This window comes from Bos javanicus, chromosome 19 (genome assembly GCF_032452875.1).
Source record: "Bos javanicus breed banteng chromosome 19, ARS-OSU_banteng_1.0, whole genome shotgun sequence".
In the NCBI taxonomy this organism is placed as follows: Eukaryota; Metazoa; Chordata; class Mammalia; order Artiodactyla; family Bovidae; genus Bos; species Bos javanicus.
In genome coordinates this window covers 22,584,062-22,606,137 of record NC_083886.1, presented here as the reverse complement: position 1 = coordinate 22,606,137, position 22,076 = coordinate 22,584,062, and the positions used below count along the sequence as shown (strand labels likewise).

The 22,076-nt window shown below is 39.4% G+C and overlaps 2 protein-coding genes and 1 long non-coding RNA gene across 6 annotated transcripts in view; 1 reads left to right on the top strand and 2 right to left on the bottom strand.

Moving 5' to 3' along the window:
- Positions 1-10,006, top strand: part of SLC6A4 (solute carrier family 6 member 4) — a 34,519-nt gene extending 24,513 nt beyond the window's left edge. For 2 of the 3 annotated variants that reach the window (XM_061389519.1, XM_061389520.1), the window contains exons 12-14: positions 1,003-1,103; positions 4,826-4,993; positions 9,300-10,006. In XM_061389519.1, the coding sequence (XP_061245503.1) occupies positions 1,003-1,103; positions 4,826-4,993; positions 9,300-9,374 (344 nt within the window). In that variant the 3' untranslated portion in view covers positions 9,375-10,006. Of the gene's footprint in view, positions 1-1,002; positions 1,104-4,825; positions 6,016-9,299 lie in introns of those variants that run through there. The other variant, XM_061389518.1, reaches the window with a different exon arrangement.
- On the bottom strand, positions 246-11,127 carry LOC133231346 (uncharacterized). 2 transcript variants are annotated; one of them, XR_009731119.1, is made up of 3 exons: positions 11,044-11,127; positions 7,042-7,156; positions 246-3,676 (listed from the first exon to the last, which is right to left on the bottom strand). It is a non-coding gene; the product is annotated as an uncharacterized LOC133231346 (long non-coding RNA). The 2 variants fall into 2 exon arrangements; XR_009731120.1 differs by having other exon boundaries at positions 7,042-7,153.
- A 6,349-nt stretch (positions 11,128-17,476) lies between these two features.
- NSRP1 (nuclear speckle splicing regulatory protein 1) overlaps positions 17,477-22,076 on the bottom strand; it is a 45,632-nt gene continuing 41,032 nt past the window's right edge. Inside the window, exons 5-7 of the mRNA XM_061389521.1 lie at positions 21,710-21,917; positions 20,763-20,871; positions 17,477-18,988 (exon numbers count right to left, since the gene is read on the bottom strand). Of these exons, the coding sequence (XP_061245505.1) occupies positions 17,929-18,988; positions 20,763-20,871; positions 21,710-21,917 (1,377 nt within the window). The 3' untranslated portion in view covers positions 17,477-17,928. The remainder of the gene's footprint in view (positions 18,989-20,762; positions 20,872-21,709; positions 21,918-22,076) is intronic.

Below are 22,076 nucleotides of genomic sequence, written 5' to 3'. Positions count from 1 at the left end.
TATCTTCCAAGCAAGAGGCCAGAATGTTTCTGTTTGGATTCTGTGTCTTGGTAAAACCTCCAGTTTATTCCCCTTCCCCCAGCTGTGGGATGGAATCTGATAAGGGTGAAACCCCCAGGAGTGCAGAGTAAGCTGACATGGGTCCCTGGGCAGGGATCCCAAGAGTCCATGGGCAAGGATCGGGAGGGCACAGTGGAAATGAAGAAAACCAAGTTCACAGATCTTTAAAATCAAAAAGCGATTACTTCATTCTGAATATATTTATTTTCCCAGTTTCTATGATAGCACAACAGCTGCATGTACATCATTACACGTAACATGAAGAAGGTGGGGTCCCATGTTTTGAGTTATACGTGGGCCTGGTTTGGGGACTTTTTTGTGTGTTTGAAAGAAGTCCTCCCCACCCCCTCAGCACTTCAGAGAACCAAGTTCCAAGTCTGTGATGCTACAGACCTGTGGGCACTTTCAGGGAAGCACCCACAGAGCGCTCTTCCTTCCCCTTCTCCATCTCTCCCCAGTCGGAGTTCCCACTTCTCACTTTCCTGCCGGTTACTTTGTAGAGAAGAACCTTGATCTTGATCTGACAATATGAATGAGCAATAGTGTGGTTAGAATTTTCTCTTGAAAGTTTCTAGCATATGGTCAGAGTCAGTCTCTATCAAGTGGGTTCAACATTTTTAGACAAAGTTCAACTTCCTTTTCTACAGTAAGGATAAAATCAGATATATGGTGAAATCCTGGAAGGGTGGTGTGGGCACCAAGACGAGGCTTTACGACCCTGCCCAAATGTCCACCAGTCCCCCCACTCTCTGTAGAAAGAGCTTTGCTTGCTATAACAAGCATTTTTGTGACATGTTTGCCATCCCACTTTCAGGCCAGACTGGTGTCCCTGAACCCCTCCTATGGAGAAATTCCAGAGTTGCTGCTCTCTCTGAGTCAGGGGCTAGGAGGACAGTCTGTTTTCTCTCTTAGTCAATCTCCTCCTCTTTTGGATGACTGTAGGCATCAATCAGTTCTGCAGTGATGTGAAGGAAATGCTTGGTTTCAGCCCTGGATGGTTCTGGAAGATCTGCTGGGTAGCCATCAGTCCTCTGTTTCTCCTGGTGAGTTGTCATCTCCCTTCTCCTCTGGCCCTAGAGAAAAGATTCACCCTCACTCACTCACCACCATCCCTAGAAAGTTAACCACTCTTCTGGCTTCTGTCACATTATTTCATCACTTCCCTGCTCCATGATAATAACATGTAACATTCATTGAGCAAGAATTGCCAGGCCAGACTTTATGCTAAACTTATAGCCACTGCTGTTTTTTTTTTAATGAAAAAGGGTGAATTTATTATGAATATGAAATCATTATAAATTACACACACAAAACAGTAGAGTCCCCAAGATATATGAAGCAAACACGGAACTGAAGGGAGAAACAGACATTTCTATGATTATACTTGAAAGCGTCAATCCCTGGTTTTCAATATTGGATCAAACGTCTACACAGGCAGTCGATGAGGAAATGGAAGATAAACTCAGGTCTCAGTTTGGTTTTCGGTCTAAAGTTTTACACCCAGGGTGAGGGTCTTGTTTGCCTTTCCTGAGTCTCAGCCCCAAGCACCATTCCTTCCCTGCGTGGAGAATATGAAAGTGAACTAACGAACAGACATGGCTTCTTTCCTCAGGGAACTAATCCAGTGTCTCTCCTTCCTTTGAAAAACAAATGAAAGGATTTAAGTAGATTATCTAGAAGCACTGGTAATAATATAAATTAATAACCCATTTATGTCAAGACTTCTGCTTCTAGTAATGGCAGACTAGTGATCCAGACCAACCCTCTCACTGAAAACAGCTAAAATCTCTGGACTTAAAAATACATTGTGTTTTAAGTATACAAAAAAGCAACAGCAAGATGACAGGGTAAAGGAACTACGAGGCCAAGACCTAGAGGAACACTGGAGCCCACAGCATATCCCAGAGCCCCTGGTCCTGAGAGTATCTGCTGCTTGGGGCAAAGTTGGCTTTGGTTTTGGAAATCTCCAGTGTCCAGGGAATGGAAGTGAAGGAGGGCTTCTGTGGTAGAGAGAGAGAGATGAAGCAGAACAGAAGCAAGAATGAGCACGCTGGCCATCTTACAGATGAATATCAAGACATGCAGGTACACAAAGCACAAAAAATAAAGGGCTGCCCTGGGAAAGTAAAAAAGAATGCGAAAGAGTTGTTTTGAAAGAAGGCACAGCTGTATCCATGTCCTCTGAGGAAATGGATGGCCCAGATAGCCTAATAAGCTGGACTGAAGGAACTGTCTCTCGCTCTAGAAGATCAAAAAGCTCCTTCCACCCTAAATTGAGTTACAGATAAATGAAAGAAGTGAGAGTAATCCCTGCTGATGTGCACGGAGTCACTTTACCCCAGGCTACCTCAGAGCACACTTGGGATGTTAGCAGGGCGCTTATCCATCTTTGGGCAAACAGGCAACCCTTGGAGCTGAGCACTCTCATTTGACAATAAATGAATTCTACGTCTGACTCAAAATCTATGCCTAAAGAACTCTGGCGGGGGTCATCTTTAAGAAAATGAGTACAGAATTACTAGGACACCTGTCAGGTCCTTCATGAGCAGCACAGTAAGTCCTAGTAGCCACAATAAATATTATCATTATTATTTTTTTGACCACACCAAGCAGCATGAGGGATCGTAGTTCCCTGAAAAAAAGAAAGATTGAACTCAGGTGCCCTGCAGTGGAAGCACAGTCCTAACCACTGGACAGCTAGGGAAGTCCCAATAAATACTGTTTTTATGCAATATTAAAAAAAAATTAAAACTAATGCAAAAAAAATTACTGATGAACAAATTCCAGCATTTTAAATAAACACAAGATCTGACCATATACTTGGCATGTCTCACCTCACTCACTCTCATCTGGTCCTATCAAGAATTTGTTTCTTTAAAGTATTGCACTAAAATATTATTTCTTGATTACTGAATTTTGGCACCCCCTTAAATGCTGTATCCAAGGTGAATACCTCATATGCCTTACTCTAGTCCTGGCCCCATGCTTTTAGTATTTTCATTTCTGTGGTGGTCTGGCAAACTGGGTGAACACTTGGGCTACAATCAATGATTTTCTGTGCCAGTAAAATCCAGGTACAGATCTGGGTTCAGGCACGTGACTTATAATTTCTGTGACGTTCACTATACTCACTTCTTCTAAAGGTGCTTCAGGGCACAATTAAGAGGAGGCAAATCTGTCCTCCACCGTTTACTTAACAGATCCCTTGCTCTGGGCTTTTTAAGGCTGCTTTAGGTAAACAACGAGCAGCTTACTTAAAATATTCTTTTTCGTTGAAGCTAAGTTATGAAAAAGAAAATACTGTATACGAGCAAGAGGAGGTGGGGGTGTCTGGAGCAATACTTGGTGGCCACAGTGGGAGCCTGCAGCCTCCCTGGACTGTGTGAGGTTCCACACACCTGACACCAAGATGAGACAAGTTACAGCTCCTGACCAGACCCTACGTTTCCCTGTTCCAAAATCACCTTCCTTAGTAGCTGGGGCTGGGGCTGAGGAGAGTCTGTCTGAGGAAAAGGTTTGCGAATGGCAAGGCTCGTTTTGAAAGCTTCTTCCTGGACTTAGGAATACTACTGTGCTGAAGATGGATGTGTGTTTAACAGTTTCCCATTTTTATTACCTGAGGACAAAGAAAAAAAAGATAAAAATAGACATTTAACCACACAAATAATTTACATTACTGTCTTCTTTATGACTATGAAATAATAAGATAAAATTAAATCAAGAGCAATAACAATTTCGGCACAGTGGTTACTAGGCAAAAACTGGCATTTACGCTCTCTCTGGAAAACAAACTGAAATAAGAAGACTCATAAACTGAGTGTTGGGAGTGCAGCGTGAAATTTTTCTTGGTTGAAATCTTCACTGAATTTTTAAGTAAAAAGTGTATTAAGCTGCTGTTTCCTTCCATTATTCCTTTCATTACACGGGCCAGTGGCAGGCAGGCATTTGTTGTCAAGATGCCTCGTGGCAGAGCCAGCCTTGTTGAAACCCTAGTCCTTAGCTTGGGGTTAATATAAAGAGAGAGGAGAGAAGAAACAGGTGCTCAGGAGTCTGCATCCGCTCCAGGTCTTGAGAACCTTATTATGTCTCCTGGACGTAGGTGCCTTCCATCTCACCAAAAACATCAGCAGAGAAATGGGGGGGGGGGATAAATAAAAACAAAGCAGAGAAAGAGATGAAGCCCTAGGACTGGCAGGAGCCATGGAGAGGCTGCCCAGTTTATTCCTCCACCATCTGACAAACTGGGGCCTGAACTATGCCTGATGGATGCCAGTCTCTTCTCCTTTGTATCTCCCCTCAATAACTCTCTGAGGCCTTGGCATCCCTACTGTAGGGGTTGAGGTGGGGGTTGGGGAGGAAAAATCAAGATAAGCACTTCCTTGTTTGCAGTTGAGGCACAGAAATTAGTGACTTCTTTGTGTCAAGAGATCAATCTAGCATATCTCACCCTTAGGCAATTTCCTGAAATTTTCTTCCCTTTAGCATTGGTGGCTTCTCCAGTGGCTCAGCAGGTAAAGAACCCACCTGCAATGTGGGAGACCTGGGTTCAATCCCTGGGTTGGGAAGATCCCTTGGAGAAGGGAAAGACTACCCACTCCAGTATTCTGGCCTGGGGAATTCCATGGACTGCGTAGTCAGTCCATGGGGTTGCAGAGTCAGACACAACTGAGCCACTTTCACTTCACTTCACTTTCTGTGGTATCAGGACGGTCTCTGTGTGGGTGTTGTGAAAATTTTTTAATGTTTCTTGACATTTCTGTTTTAGTTCATCATCTGCAGTTTTTTGATGAGCCCACCACAGCTACGACTTTTCCAGTATGATTATCCTCGGTGGAGCATCATCCTGGGTTACTGCATAGGAACCTCATCTTTCATCTGCATCCCCACATATATAACCTATCGGCTGATTGTCACTCCAGGGACACTTAAGGAGGTATGTGCTAGTCAGTGTGTGTGTGGACTGGTAATTGTTTGGGAAGAAAAGGGTTCTTATGCTCTATTCAAAGGAGAGAAGTCCACCGCAAGGATTCACCAAGAGGCTCTCAGCCTTATATAATCATATACCTACATCACTATGTAGCCTCTGATAGCTGCCACTGTCATCTTAGGGCATCTCCCATAAGCCTCAAGTATGAAGGTGAATGAGTGAGCTGTTGTCTGGATGCGCCACAGTGCACAGCCTGGTATATAGCATTCTAAACATATTAGGAAACTGCTTTGCCTCCTGCATTCCATTGAGCACAGACATCAGATCAGTGGTGTCTGGAGCAATAACACAAATTTGATTTAAGTGGATTTACTTTAAATCCACTTAAGTAGAGATTATGGTGGAAAATGTCTGTGGTCACTTTTCTAACAGCAATGTGATAAGGGCTATTTCAAAAATCATCACTAAATAAGGATGTTACAACAATATTATGTGCGTGTGTGTTAGTTGCTCAGTCGTGTCCGACTTTTTGAGACCCCGTGGACTGTAGCCCACCAGGCTCCTCTGTCCATGGGATTCTCTAGGCAAGAGTACTAGAGTGGGTTGCCATTCCCATCTCCAGGGGATCTTCCCGATGCAGGAATCAAACCCAGGTCTCCTGCATTGCAAGTGGATGCTTTACCATCTGAGCTACTAGGGAAGCCCAATAATATCATAGTTTTAGCTTACGTTACTGGAGGAAAAAAAAAGCTGCCACTATAATAGCAGGATTTGTGTCAGTAAATGAATAGTGTGCTGTAAAAATTTCAATAACAGAACCTTACAATTTGTATAAGATTGTATATATTTTAAAGTATCTTCATGTAGATTACCTTACTTTGTTATTAAAATACTTCGTGAGGTAGATGGGCAGGTATCCTTAGCAAAGATACTGAATCTGGGAATGCTGATGCTCACGGTTTCCCTATTTCAGTGACTTGTATAGGGACGCACAGTACAGGGAAGCTCAGAATCCAGGGCTTCTGGGTTTTGGTCCAATGCCCTTTCATTCTTAGGTGCAGCTTCTCTTTTGTGTCCTCAGGGTACTAATGGTTTGCGGATGTAGACATTGGCTCTAGAGGTTAGGGAGACGAGTTGTCACTTTTCATCCTGCGCTGTCAGAGTTAGTAGTTCAGGCCACCAGGATTCCCAGCAATGTTAGCAAAATTGAAAATGCTGGGTTGTTACTTGCTTGGTTGTGTTTCATGCCACAGTGAGGGTACTGTGGCAGGAGAGCCTGAAGAAGAGGCTGCTTATAGAAGTCCGTGGGTGGGTGCTTTTGCCAGAGGCGAGCTCAAAGGTGAAAAGTGGTATTTGGGGGAAAGCTAGAGGGATGTGCTCTCTAACAACCTGAGATCAGAGCTGGGCTAGTCTGTGGGCTCTTAGAGGCAAAACTCAAATATGAGTTTATCACACTCATCTACCTAAAACATTTCACAAGAAACATGAAGTGAGAGCCTGAGGCAATTACATAGCACCTCTTTTCTGAGAACTGAGATTGCTTCTTTTTGCAAATAGAAAAACTGAATTCTGAACTCTGCAGAATTCTGCAGAGTGAACAGAACTCTGCAAGGAGTTCCTAATTTCCTACTCCCAGAACAGCCCTATTACAACCTCATTTCTCCCAAAGGGCCGTGGATTCTGGTGTTGTCTGAAATATATGTTCAGGCCAGAGCCACTGTGTCTGCTCCTTCAGGCTGTTTTTTACGGCAGTCATGACAGCCCACTGACCCCGCTCACCAAACCCAGAGGCCAAGGTCAGGGTTGCGCATTCAGGTCAATACATTTCAGTATTCTTTGGTCACAGACTGTACCTCAAGTCTTGGTCATCTTTCTTGCAAATTCCCGTTGGCCACAAGGAAATGCTACCCAAAGGTGTACAATTAGCTCAGATCCGTTAGTAGTAGAGAAGGCTGACTGCAGGGCCACCAGATGGGAAACAGTGGGTTAGGAAGCATCACGATACAGCCAATCAAGGGGGCCTGGGAGGGAAAAGACTATGGCAAGTCACTTACCTTCTCTGGGCCTTAGTTTCTTCATATTTAACACGTGCTCACTGAACTGGATTAACATTTCCAAAGTGTGTTGTAAGCAGCTGTAGTTCCATGGGATATCAATTAAGTGTTACTGCTGGGGAAATGTTACATGGTCAAATAATTTTGCAGAATGCTGGATTAAGGCAAAGTTAAACAGGTCTCTTTACAACAGGACTTCTGAAAAGCCTTAACATGCCTATATGCATGCTTAGTTTCTAAGAGGAATAAAGCATGTTTTTGCCAAGCACCCCAAGGGACTATTAATTTTTTTGTGAATACCAGACTTTATGGTCTATAACATTCTATATATGAGGGAGGGAGAACTCATATGACATTTTGGTATTTTTTTTTTTTTAAAAGACTAAGAGTAAAGTAAATTTCATAACTCTTCTGGGCCCTAGCCACATACAAGGCTGGAGTTTGTGGAGTAAGTCACCACCTGCTCACCTGTAATTTAGAGCCTGTCACGGGCATCTGCAACCTGGAGGTCTCAAGGTTGGAGTCATCACCTGGATTAGGTGACTGTCAGAGAAGCCCTTAGTGACCTGCAGAAAGACACTGGGAATATGGTCCCTAATAAAATCATGAAGATGGTAACAGTGATCCAGTGCTTGCATGATCACCTTGCAGAAGGCCAGGGACTGGAAAATTTTGAGAGCAGTAATAGTCTGGCAACTGGAATGCTGCCCAAATACGGGAAATAAGTGTACCTGGCCTTTTGGGAAATAAGCAGTAAGAAGGGCAGCAGAATGGGCAAGTAGAGGTTACAGCACAAAACCTTTTGTGCTTTTCTCTGTGGGTCTTGCTTCTGCCATACGCCTGACTGCTCTTCTCTCTCTGCACAGTATAGCTTCACTGAAGACTAGTTAGAGTGATGTGTCCAGTTCTCAAAAGGCCTAATTCTCCTTTATCAGTTATGGGTTACAGATTCATCTTTGAGAAAGAACGGTTTGTGAAAATTTGCTTTCTGTGACCAGACATGTCCAGGTAGCTGATGAGCACTGTAGTAACTCCTTTTTAAATGGATTCCCAGGGTGAGGTTTCATTACGGTCATCAGGAACACAACACGAACAATTTTGTGAATTTCATTACCTATGAGAATGGGAACTTTTAAAATTCCATAGGCCCTGCTCCTTAAAGAAGAATAACTCCCAGAACCAAGAAATAAAAGATTAAAGGGGACCACATACTTTTCAATCCAAAATAAAAGGACAAGTAGCAGAGCCTCACCTAAAATCAATAAATCAAAATATACTTTCAGATCCAATTTTGCTTTGCTAACCATAGGTTCAGATTTTTGGCTATCAAAGATTTTACTGAGCAACTGAGTATTTTCTTTCCTAAACCTCTGCAGTGCTCCCTACATCTCTGAGCTGTTTCACGTCACCCTAATGCTAAGTTTTACAAGGCAGGCTGTGTATTTCATACCCAAACCCAAGCATATTTCAGATCTGTCCAAAAGCTCCTATGCACCCCAGCTGTTTCTATGGTAAAGATTCTCAGTCTTTTCCCTGTAATGAGTACTATGTCAAAATGAGATTGCTTTAGCAATGATGATTTGAATGGGCACATCTTTTAAAATTATGTAATAATTTGCACCCTTGTATGAACTAACTACAGGTGAATTCATTAAGGCAGTAACATCTTGGCTGTTCCAGTGACTGAGCACTATCCACTGTGACTGTAATGTGTATGCAGGGCACAAGGAGCCTGGCTGAGGTGGGGGGAACCAGAATCCAGTGCTCATTCTGCTCCCCAAGCCCTGTGGGCCACACGAAGCCTCCTCTATCCAGAGAAATGGATGTCCTTTCCCAGACCATCAAAGGCATGTTATGGGCCAGCATTGGTTCTATTCAAGGGTCATCATTTTCTCCTATTAGTGTTAGAGTGACTTTTTAGTTTACAGATGCTTTTATATAGTTCCTTTATATGGCATTTCTACCCATATTTGAGAACAAACAAATTAGGGATTCCTTTCGTTTTTAAATTTCTTTCTTTGGCTGTACCTCATGGCATGCAGAACTTCCCCGACCAGGGATCAAACCTGCACCCCCTGCAGTGAAAGCTGGACTGCCAGGGAAGCCCCAGGATTCCTTTCTTAACAAGTCAATAAAACTATTCCAATTTACTATTAACCACCATTTAAATGCTATTTAACCTTTAATATTAATGTTGAAAAAAACTTTAAGCATTAAATTACAAGAATATTTATAACATCATATCTTCTTCCTAACAGCGTATTATTAAAGGTATCACGCCAGAAACACCGACAGCAATTCCCTGTGGGGACATCCGCTTGAATGCTGTGTAAAACATCAACAAAAGGAAGATGGCTTCCCAATAACCTCTTCCTCCAGTCCTGACAAGTCACACATCGCCTTCTCCCTCTAAGTCAATGAGTTTCCGGCTAAGCCTATCAATGGAAGGGCCTTCTTCATAGAGACACAGTCCCAAAAGACTACGGTGCCCAGATTTTTTCGGCCTCCAGTCACTTTGTGTGAAATCTCCGGGACATGTTACCACGTTAGACTCTGTGATGCAGCTAAAGTGGACTGCTTTGAATGTGTGAAGCTGTGTATGAAAACCACCATGTCATCATTAGGACTAGTTTAGGATCAAGTCTGTGAAAGTCTCCTATGTCATTCCTTCTTATGATCATCAGTATCTAATATCGTTTGCTTCCAAAGATTTCAACTGCTCATGACTGCATAAACCATGTAGGAAAAAACAGGGATACTGTCTTGCTAGCCATATGTTTTCTGAGTAGCAGAGAATCCTATAGCTGGAGTCTATTAGAACCCTGTAACCTGTGTGCTGCTGTGGAATCAGGAGAGGAAGATTTAAGAAGCTAAATTGAAAAAATAATGTGTATGTGTGAGCATGTGTGTCTGTGTGTACAACTGTTCCAGTGTATCCTTACCCATTACAAACTATATGAATTTCCTCTAGTTTTTTTTTACATTAACAAATTCCACCTACTGAAATTTGTATGTATGTTATTATTTAAAGGGTATAATGACTATGACAGGCTCTGCCACCTATTCCAAGGACACTGCTTTAGCCCATATGCTTTCCTCTATGGGCTGGCCTTTAATATTTGCTGCACTTCACTGCCATCTTCCTGTCTCTCTCTACTAAACATACAGGGTAACAGTCCACAGGCTAATCTGGCCTATTTCATTAGTCACTGTGGCTTGGCTGTGAACTACTCTGAAGATGAATATTGACAAATGCATCTTCAGTGTTCAGTTGGCTATCTGGTTTAAGCTCTGTCTACTTCAAATGACTGAGTTTGACCACTAAGGTTATTTTGCTTTGTGAAGAGCAGATAAATCTAATTCTCAGAGGGTGTAGAGGTCTGACACCCTGACCTAAACCAAGGTCATCCTCAATCCAAAAGTAATTAAGAGAGTCTGGTAAGTGAACCTCCTCCCAACTCCTTGACTTTTCCTGGGTGGCCATCAGGATAGTGGGCCCTCCAGATAATTTTCAAGATTGAGTCTAAATAAGGCTGATTGGAAAACCACATAAAACCCTTAATACAGATCTAGTAAATGTGACTTCAGTGGCTTGGGACACTCAGATGCATAGGTAGAGAAGCAAATTTTACCATGTAGTGACATTTCCTTAACCAAAACCTTAAAGGCAGTAAAGCCTAGTCAATGATAAAAGGACTCAACCTTCTGGCCCCGTATCACATCAGTCCTCTACATGAATCTAATTCAGTCCTAACAACCTTACAGAAAGAAGATCCCTATAGTAGAGGCCTAATTTCATCCAATTATAGATCTTTCTCCCTTGGCTTCCTTTCCCCAACAATAATCCCCAGCCACCTTCCTGTATTCCACTACATCCTTCTATTTCTGATGCCCTGCTTTCCCCAGTGGGGTATTTTCCCCATAGATGTCAGCTGCTGAGAAATTTCCCAAATTATCAGAGGAAAAGAGGAGGGGGATTTAAAATGACTCTTATTGACCTACCTTATCTTTGCCTTTTCATTCCTTCTTGCTACCTTATGTCCATTCTCTTTGCTTTCTAGGGTGCTGAAAGGAGAGAGGTGATATAAGTGGCAGTGTATTTGGTGGTAAATAGCTTTGCAAATTTTAAGAACTTGCTTTATATGGATTCTCCCCCTCTCACACACGCTTATACGTTTTCCAAAGATACCATTTTTTAAACAGCACTTTTTCAAACAAAGAGTTTTGTCAAGCCAGGTGTTATACAGGTGTTTTGAAAATTTTCAAATGTCACTAGACTTTAAAAAAATCCAAAATCTCTCTTCAATATAGTCTGCATTTACTTGATTCCTATTTATCAATACTACTCTGAATATTTTTTAAGGAAAACTTAGTTGGTAGACCAACTTTAAAATAATCTTTTAAAGACCTTTTACATCTAATGTAGTATTTACATAAAAGCAAAAAATAAAAATGGAATGAACTGTAAAGTGCTGAAGTTAATTTCTTTTCTGTAATTTACTAGTAAGAAATAGGGAACAGACAAGACACAACAAAAGAATGGAGGCCAATTCAGTTGACTGAGATTGTTCCTACATGTTGATATGTAATGGAGTCCAAACAATTTATCTCCATTCCAAAAAACTTGAGACCCATTTAAAACTTACTCCATTTGTTGTGTGGAATGCATGACTTGTAACCTAAATTCACTGCCCTGGCTGCCCCATCTGGAGATGGAAGCAAAGACCCCTACAAACCCACCCAGTCAATCAATGTATTAGCTCCAAAATCATATAATGACAAATCAAATAATGAATCTCAAAGTAAGGCAAAGTGATTCTGTGAGATTAGTCACTCTCTCACCATCCTCTCTTTTTATGCAGCTTGTTAATTTGGTGCCACCAATACCAAACAAAATTTTAAGTACAAAGTTCCACTTATCCACCCCAAATCTCCTTAAAAAGGGAGACTATTCCCCTAGAATTAGAACTGTTCTCTCTGAAAAGTAGGAAAGACTGACCTGGTATGTTCTATCTGTTGTACAGTTGATTTGGAGGTCATCGTCAAAGCAAAGCTTAAAACCACGGAATGCAGCAGCTTAACTGTGCTGTTCTTACGCATCTTAAGACAATCATTAGCTATCCAATGGTACAATCCATGCCCGGTTCCTTTCGTAGCATGTCTTTCGGCTCATAAATCAACAGCTGGTGCTTAAGATATCATTAAAATAAGGCAGTATTCAGAAGGCATTTTCTCCATTTTTTTGGTCAGAGACAGTTGGGAAGAGCAGTAGATCCCTCAAAGAGACTATTACAATCTGTCATCACCATAAACCAATGAAAACAAAACAGTTCTACGCCAAGTAGGAAGTTGTATACTTCAGTCATCATGGAGCTCACCTGTTACTTACAAGGAGAGTTACACAAAAGGCTATAAATTAGGAAGGTAAATTTAGAAAGTGCTTGCAAAGTATGCTGGAGGCTGAAATTTATAAATCCAAATATTGAAGAAAAAAACAAATATTAAGACAAGGTATATCCCTATACTGTAGAAAGATTTCCTGGTGAAACATTCTGAATTTTTTTCTCCAATATCACAGATAAGCCAGTGATATATATTAAAATGTGTCCTGTTTAGTTCCATGGAAGGACTATTTCAAAAGCTCTAAATCTTTTGTTATTTTTATAGTATCACCTTTCCCCCTCATTGGTTAACTGTCTCTAAATTTCAATGATGGAACAATGTTTTAAAGTTCAGATAACTACATTAGAGGGCAGAAACAAACCTACTTACTTTCTCTACTCTTCCTGGGATCTAGAAATTTCTAAAGAAATATTTCCTCTCCTAGAATGACATAATACTCCTCTCAATTTTTTAATAGGCATTTACTACAATGGAAAAGATGGAATCTTAAGTATGTCTTTGCTTGTGTAACAAAGTACATGTTACATGTTACTTGTACATGTTACAAGTACATAGTGCATGTGTACATAGTACATCCATTTAGTACTGTTTCTACATTAGGTGTATCGAAACAAATTTTGTAATGATTCACAATATATTTCAATTGAAATTTAAGCTTGTATTTCTCTTAACACCACCTCATAATATCCATACCAAACTGCTCTACCACCAATCAAGTTTTACTTCCTTATCAAAAAGAGATTATCTTCCCTGGCCAAATCTACTTTGGAACCACTGTGCACTGGTGGAGCACGTCATCAGAAAAGTTTTATGTCTGCTAAACTAAGAACCTTATCATTTAGGAGAGAGAATAGGTGATTTCAGTCCTTCAGTTCTACAACTGAAGACTATAATTATAGTAGATAACCTAACAAATTGTAAACACTGACAGTTCAAACAAATATTTAGGAAAGAGGAGCTAGCCCATCTCTAGGCTTAAAATGCCTGAAGTGAAAGTGACATACATCAAATAAATCTCTCTGAGAAATGTTGAAAATAAAGGAATGAATGAAAGTGAAAGTGTTAGTACGTCAGTTGTGTCCAACTCTTTGCATTCCCATGGACTGAAGCCTGCCAGGCTCCTCTGCCCATGAGATTCTCCAGGCCAGAATACTGCAGTGGGTAGCTGTTCCCCTCTCCAGGGGATCTTCCCAACCCAGGGATTGAACCCAGGTTTCCTGCACTGCAGGCAGATTCTTTACCATCTGAGCCACCAGGGAAGCCCCAAATACCTAAATTTCCATAAACAAGAATATTTGCTAATTTTTTAAAAAAGTTACTTGATTCTTACTCGAACTCTAATATTAGAAGTATACCTTATCTTAAAACTGATACATGAAAAATGCAAAGTTTAAAGGATAAAATTAGGGACTTATGTAAAATAAGAATTTGCAGTTATTTCTCCAGTAACATTTAAATATGATCTACATATTTACATGATCTACAGTGATTTACAAAAAACACAAAAAACATTTTCAGGATACTTTGTGTTGAACGTATCAATGGTAGCGATTTAGTCGCTAAGTTGTGTCCGACTCTTGCAACGCCATGGACTGTATAGCCTGCCGGGCTCCTCTGTCCTTGGGAATTCTCCAGGCAAGAATACTGGAGTGGGTTGCCATGTCTTCCTCCAGGGGATCTTCCCAACCCAGGGATCGAACCCCGGTCTCCTGCATTGCAGGGCAGATTCTTTACCAACTGAGCTATGAGGGAAGCCCTGAAAGTATCAATGGGGTGCTTCAAATTCTGGACTATATACAGTTAACTGAATTATATAAATGGTACTTCATTTTCCTCATCTTTAGTTTCTTCTTCCACATGATTTATAGCTAAGAATAAATAAATATTTTCTACTATTCACCTCTGTCAACTGTGGTTATATGAAATTGTCCAATGTTATTTTTTTCATGAAACATTTAAACTTCAGTGACAGAATTAAACCTGTTTATACAAAATAAAGAGTCCCCTCTTTAAGATGCATGAAATGCCCATGTACTCATTTATGCAATTTAGTCACAGATGTTCCAAGTTATATTTTAAGACATCAGTAAATGCCTTTTGTTGTTAACTACTACTGTAGTAACTCTTAACATCATGATGAATAGACTGTCTCATTAAAAAGAAGAAAAAAACAGAATGAAACAAAAATCCCTTCCAAACTCTTAAGGTTAAAAGAAAAATCTTAACTGTGTATTGTCAAAACATCCCCCAAAATATCACTGCATGTGATCTGCAAATACTTAGTATCAAAAGTACCTAGAATTAGAAATATTAAATTTCAGTAAAGCAAAATGAATTATTATAATCTGTGCAGAGCTTCAGTTTATAATGTACTTTCACAGATACCAGGTTTCCCTGGTGGCTCAGATGGTAAAGAATCTACCCACAATGCAGGAGACCCGGGTTCAATCCCTGGGTTGGGAAGATTCCCTGGAAAAGGAAATGGCAACCCACTACAGTATTTTTGCCTGGAGAATTCTGTGGACAGAGGAATCTGGTGTGCTAAAGTCATGGAGTCGCAAAGAATTGGACACGACTGAGGCAACTAGTACTTTCACAAGTATCATGTCACTTGATCATCAGATCTATGTGACAGATGTCATTTCCCCAGTTTTGTAGATAGGGAGTGTGAGGTACAGAGTGATTAACTGATTTGCCCAGGTTCACACAGCTGAAAAGTTCCAGAACAGGCCTTATACCTAGGTTTTCTGATTGCAGGCCAAAGATTATTTGCATGAAAGTGAAAGTCACTCAGTCGTATCTGACTCTGAGACCCTGTGGACTATACAGTCCATGGAATTCTCCAGGCCAGAATACTGGGGTGGGTAGCCATTCCATTCTCCAGGGAATCTCCCCAACCCAGGGATTGAATCCAGGTCTCCCACATTGCAGATGGATTCTTTACCAGCTGAACCACAAGGGAAGCCCATTATTTGCATGTCTATCTTTAAAAACATCATCCATATAAAACTCCTAGAAGAGAGCATAGGCTAAACATTCTCTGACATAAATCATACCAATGTTTTCTTAGGTCAGTCTCCCAAGGCAATAGAAAGAAAAACAAATGGGAATTAATCAGACTTAGAAACATTTGCATAGCAAAGAAAACCATAAAGTGAAAAGACAACCTATGGAATGGGAGAAAATATTTGAAAATAATGCAACTGACAAGGGCTTAATGTACAAAATACATAAACAGCCCATACAACCCAATCGAAAAATGGGCAGAAAACCTAGAGAGTTTTCCAAACAAAACATACAGATGGTCACAGGCACATGAAAAGGTTCTCAACATCCCTGATTATGAGAGAAATGCAAATCAAAGCTACAATGAGGTATCATTTCATACCAATCAGAATGGTGACCATTAAAAAGTCTACAAATAACAAATGCTGGAGAGTGTGCGGAAAAAACAGAATCCTTCTACACTGCTTGTGGGAATGTTAAGTAGCTGCAGCCACTACGAAAAACAGCATAGAGGTTCCTCAGAAAACGAAAAACAGAATTACCATATGGTCCAGCAATCTCACTCCTGAGCATGTATCTGGACAAAACTACAACCCAAAAAGATACATGCACTCCTATGTTCATAGCAACACTATTCACAATAGCCAGAGACAATATCCAAGACGTGGATACAACCTAAATGTCCATTGACAGATGAATGGATAAAGAAGATGTGGTACCTATACACAATGGAATACTACTCAACCATGAAAAAGAACGCCATTTGCGACAACATGGGAAACACAAATACCGTATGATACACCTACATGTGGAATCTAAAATACAGCACAAATGAACCCATCTACAAAACAGAAACAGGCTCACAGACATAGAGAACAGATTCTGGTTTCCGAGGGGTGGGGGGAAGGCAAAGGAATAGACTGAGAGTTTGGGTTAGTAGATGCAAATTTTTACACTTAGAATGGATAAACAGCAAGGTCCTATTGTACAGCACAGGGAACTACAACCAATCTTCTGGGATAAATCATAATGGAAAAGAATACAAAAAAGAATGTATATACAACTGAGTCACTTTGCTGTATAGCAAAAATTAACACCTTAAAAATCAATTAAAGAAATATTAAAATAAAATCATCATCCACAGAAGGCAAAATAAACAGTACTGGAACAAGAGTAAACAAGTGGAGGGAGAAGGAAAATTAAGATAGTGAATCACAGAACAGTTGTTTACCAACTCATACAATTTAAGTCCATTATTTTAGACCTCAACTATTTAAAAGAACACGTACCTAGCCATACATATAATGAATCCCTTATTTATACTGATCCAAATAACTCATTATCATTATTTAACCAAGAACTGCTACCCTGTGCTCTAGTATGACAACTCTAACAAAGGAATTCAATTCTTCACCAAAGCTGAAGACTTTTAGCCTGTCATTCATGGGCTTCCATGATCTCACCTGAAATTTTCCATTTACACTGTACTGCACCCCTCTGTGTACACTCAGTCTATGCTTTTGCAGTATTTGTCACTGTCACTGATAAGACTTAGTATAGAACCTCTATATATGGAACTGTAATAAACTACTGTATTTTTAAGAGTGTATTAAACAAGACATGTTCATAAATAGGCTACCCAGTTCTTTAGCTAATTTTTTTTATTTAAGGTATCTCCATCTTTTCACCCTTAGCTAAAACTCATTTATATACATAACTAATTTAATATCTTGCTAAGGTTTCACAAAAGAGGAATGACGGCATGACACGAGTGACATTTTAAATGTGACAGTTTTAAATAAGCATCAATTTATTTGGCAAAACTAATACAATTATGTAAAGTTTAAAAATAAAATAAAATTGGAAGAATAAATAAAAAAAAAAAAAAAAAAAAAAAATGTAGGATGTTGTGGACAAAAAAAAAAAATAAATAAATAAATAAATAAGCATCAATTAAATGGTACAAATGTATCACAATTTTTATAAAAGAGAGGTATGTTGTGAGCTAAAAAGCTTAGACAAGATCTGTGATTTATATTTTATACTTTAATACAAATTTTAGGACATAAAATGATATTCTCCATTCAAATCCACATTATTATTATCTGAAACACAATATTTATAAAATAAACAGCTCCTGCAACAAAATCAACAATAGAAGAGTTGTTTAAATTATTTTTTAATGGTCATAGTAGAGCCAATTTTCCTCATATTACCTATGAGGATTTAGCAGTCTCTTTAGGTTACTTGAATATAACCAAGAATGTCATACTGATAAGTAATATTACATATTAACTTAGTTAAACATTCAAGATAAAAGGACTGACTTCTGACTTAACCTAAACCCAAAATGAATTTTGAAAATATATTTTAAAATACCCTCCCAACCACTCAACACACTTCTTTATGAGTTCACACAGCATGTTTCAGGAGCTGTAATTTTCTGTGCTTCCATAGGTCTTTCTACTGGGGCAGCCATCAATCATCTTCTTTCTCAATATATGTCTTTGCATTAATCCTTGCCATTTGCCGGGCCAAGTATCTGTCTCTTGCTGACGTTACAGTTTCTTCATTGCTCCGCTTTGCAAACTTGTTCACAGTCTCGTGCAGCCTCTCCTGTTCTTTGCCTGTCTCTTGGCATTCCTCTGTGATTCTGTGTTTTGCTCCCAATGATGCTTCAGAACTAGAGGGTTTCTCTGGGTTTCTTTCTTTGTCCTTTTCCATGTCTCTCATTTTACTGGCTCTTTCCTGGTTAACAAACCTATCCTTTGCCCTAGAATTTGGGCTGCTTTCCTTTCTGTCTCGATTTCTTTCTGAAGATTCAACACTGACTTCTCGTTTTTCTCTATCTCTGTATTTATCACTATTTTCATATCTTTCTTTTCTTGCTTTCACATGCTCTTCCTTTTCTTTGCTTTTCTCTTCCTTCTCGCATCCTTTCTCATTGTGTCGGTCATAATTATTTCGTTGTCTGTGTCTTTCCTGTTCTCTGGAGGGATATTTCTCCCTGTCTTTCTCCCTTTTCCATTCTCTGTCATTCCTTTCTCTCTCGTCTCTTCCCCTCAGTCTCTCTTCTTCATGCCTCTTCCAGTGGGAATCTCTGTGACTGGACTCTCTGTGCCTATGGGAATCCCTTTTTTCTTTTCGAGAATCACGGTCAGTGTGGTAGCTGTCCTGCTCCCTGGCTGGTCTCTCTTGGTGTTCATCTTCCCTTTTCTCATGGCCTCTTGACCTGGAACTTTTTGTGTGGCATTGGGTGCCATGTTCTCTTTCCTCACTAGATGACGGTGAGCGGGCAGGATTCCTGTGATGCTTGGAGTGACTGCTTAGAGTCTCCGTGCCCTTTTCCCTTCTGCAGTTCCCTTTATCCCCCTCCATTTCATCATTCTCACTGCTCTTAGCATCAAAGTCACTGTCTGCATCTGGGTTTTCCTCTACTTTCACACCAGTTTGGCGAATGCAGTTCTCAGGAGGTATTCTGCTCTCTGAACTTACTTCATCAGAATATCCTTTTGATTTCTCTTCTTTTATCTCAGACCTTAAGAAAAATAATGTAACACAAAATGCCACATTATTAATAATAGTAAGTAATTCTATAAATAAATTCATGGAATTTTTATCAGTACTTAAGTCAATACACTTACAACTGTATATACTTTCTGATTATCCCAAATTCAAAAAGGTGCTGATGTCGATTTACCTGGTAAACATCTATCATTAGTATATTCTAATCATTCAGATTATTTTCAATACTGGTAGAAATGAAAAAGTAAAAATCAGCCCTTCTGTATAGACCACTAGAACCTTCAGGTAGGGGTCTGTGGAAAGTTTTCTAGAACCTTCAGGTAGGGGTCTGTGGAAGGTCTTCCTTTTTGCCAAACAGACAACAAATAATTAGGAAAACGCATATTCTGGAATAAGTATTAGTTTTCAACAAGAAGTTCAAGTTGTGGCTCGTTGATGAATTTTTATTTTTATTTCTTTCTAAAAAATACTTAAAATAGTCCTGGAAAAAGATGAAGATAAATTTTTTTCACCACAAAATGGTGACAAAATCTAATTCTAAATATCACTAAATAATCCTTCTCACGACTGAAAAGGCATCAGCCTCCTGCTATACACCTCAGCATCTATTATAACAAAATGGAAACATGTGAATCCATCCAGCTATTATGATCAGTTACATTAACACTGTTTACAACACCTGCATTTTCCCAGCTGATCAGCATGGTTGATTTATTTACATTACTCACACATTCATTCTCAGTTATCACTTATTCATCACACAAACAAAGCAACAACTATGGTTCTCAAGGAACTGCTTTCCTTAGATACAAATTTAGAACAAATTTTACCTTCAAATATATTTATGTATATATATATTTATAGCATGATAATTTCACTATTCCTATATCTTATGGGCTTCCCAGGTGGCATTAGTGGTCAACAACGCACCTGCCAATGCAGGAGATATAAGAGATGCAGGTTCAACCCCTGGGTCAGGAAGATCCCCTGGAGAAGGGAATGGCAACCCATTCCAGTATTCTTGCCTGCAGAATCCCACTGCCAGGCTCCCAGGACAGAGGAGCCTAATGGGCTACAGTCCAAGGGGTCGCAAAGAGTCAGACTTGACTGAAGCGACTTAGTATGTATAATATCTTATAATTTTATTCAAAATTCCTCCAACCCTTACTTTCTAGACCAGTACTAATAGGAATGCCAAAAGAAATGAGGAATTCCCTGGTAGTCCAGTGGTTATGACTCAGTGCTTTCATTGCTGAGATCCAGGTTCCAACCCTGGTGGGGAATTAAGATTCCACCAGCTGCATAGCATAGCCAGAAAAAAAAAGTCTACAGAAATGGTAATGTCCATATCTGTGCTGTCTAATATTGTAGCCAGTAGCCAAATGTGCGGAGTACTTGAAATGTGACTGATGTGACCAAAATTTTAGATTTAATTTAAAGAGCCACATGAAACTAGTGGCTACATAGCGGATAATGCATTTCTAAGCCCCTGATTATGTGAATCTTTATGTTTTACAAAGGCTAGGTCCTATTTATGAAAAGATACGTTTTTCTTTTTATGTACTATATGAACATGCAGAATTACTAAAATAAAAATATCTTGAGCTAAAGGTTTAATTAAAAAGCTGTAAATCTCTAGTTTTTCATTCAATTAGGTCAGGTTTGGCTGACAACAAAATATGCAATACTACAGTCCTCTACTTCCAGGGAGTTTAAATGATCGTAGGATCACATCAGAACTCAAGGGCAGTATCTTTCTTCTAAATACTCCATATGCCACATCTCACCTGGCTTCACGAAAGCTGCATGTAGGTACTTCCTCTTCACCAACTGCTTGATTTAATAGGTGCCTATAAAATCCACTGAGATCTCTCTGCTTGGTTACATCCAAACGTGCTAAGAGAATGAAAGCAAAAGTGAGATAAATATATTCAACAAGGCAAAACGTAGTTCAGTTTTACAGGCACAGAGTATATAACATAGTGTATAAACTGGTCTCTAGATCTATATAGTCTAAGGCCAAATTTGGCCTGTGCCTTTTTCATCAATAGATTTTTACTGGAATGTAGCCCTGTTTATTTACTATCTCGTTCTGAGTGGTGCTCTAAATGAACACACCCAAGTCTTACACATGTGGTTTTCATCCATTTAAAGCTGGTAAGCACTCGACAAATAAGCTGTTTATAATTACTTATTTTACTCTGATCATGAGAAATGACCATGAGTAGAAAGCACTGCAGTAAAGCATTAAGATACTTTTTGGCCTCTGCACATCTTTGTTCTTTCTTGAATTAATGTTATTCTTTTTGTAAATGCCTAGTTAATGCTCCTTGGGTGATGTTAGTTTTCTCATCTCAGGAAAATATAACTAGGATTTAAATCTCAGTTTATATTCCCTTTGACAAATGCTGTGCTGTTACACCTTGTAATAGATGTTTTCACATTTGAAATCATTTTCTAAGGCAATGACTTGTGATGATTGTAGTTTTAAGCAACAAAATAAGATATAATTAGAAAGTTGAATAGATATAACAGTTACTAAGAGTGCAACTGTGTTTTTACCTAAAATCTTCTATTTTATACTATATAACATCATATACTTTGTACCCTGTATTCACATACATAAATTATGACAACATTATAATCTAAAAGTTCAGTGACCGAGCAAATGGCTACCACAGGGCAGGATTCTCCTATTTCTATCTCCTTCTACCCTTCTCCTCTTTCATTTCACCTTCAAGTGCAGCAGCTCTTCTTTCCCTTTCTTCCTCTTCAGCTCTCTCTTGCAGTTTTTTCTTATAAGCAGATGTTACAAATGCCTCTTTATCATCAAATTCTCCCTTTTCCATTTCTCGTTCTCTCTGTATTTTCTTTTCCATTCTTTTTTCTTGTTCCTTTTTTCTAATTTCAACTGCTTTCAGTAAGTTGTGAATGTACTTGGGCTAGGGGATAAAATAAGATTATTTAGGAGAGAGTCAAATATAATGAATTGTTAATATTATATTGTTATCACGAATTCATTAAGATAGAAAGTCAAACAAATAGGATCAACTTCTCAAAATTCAATATAAATTTACTAGCAAGACTGAAAATAAAATTCG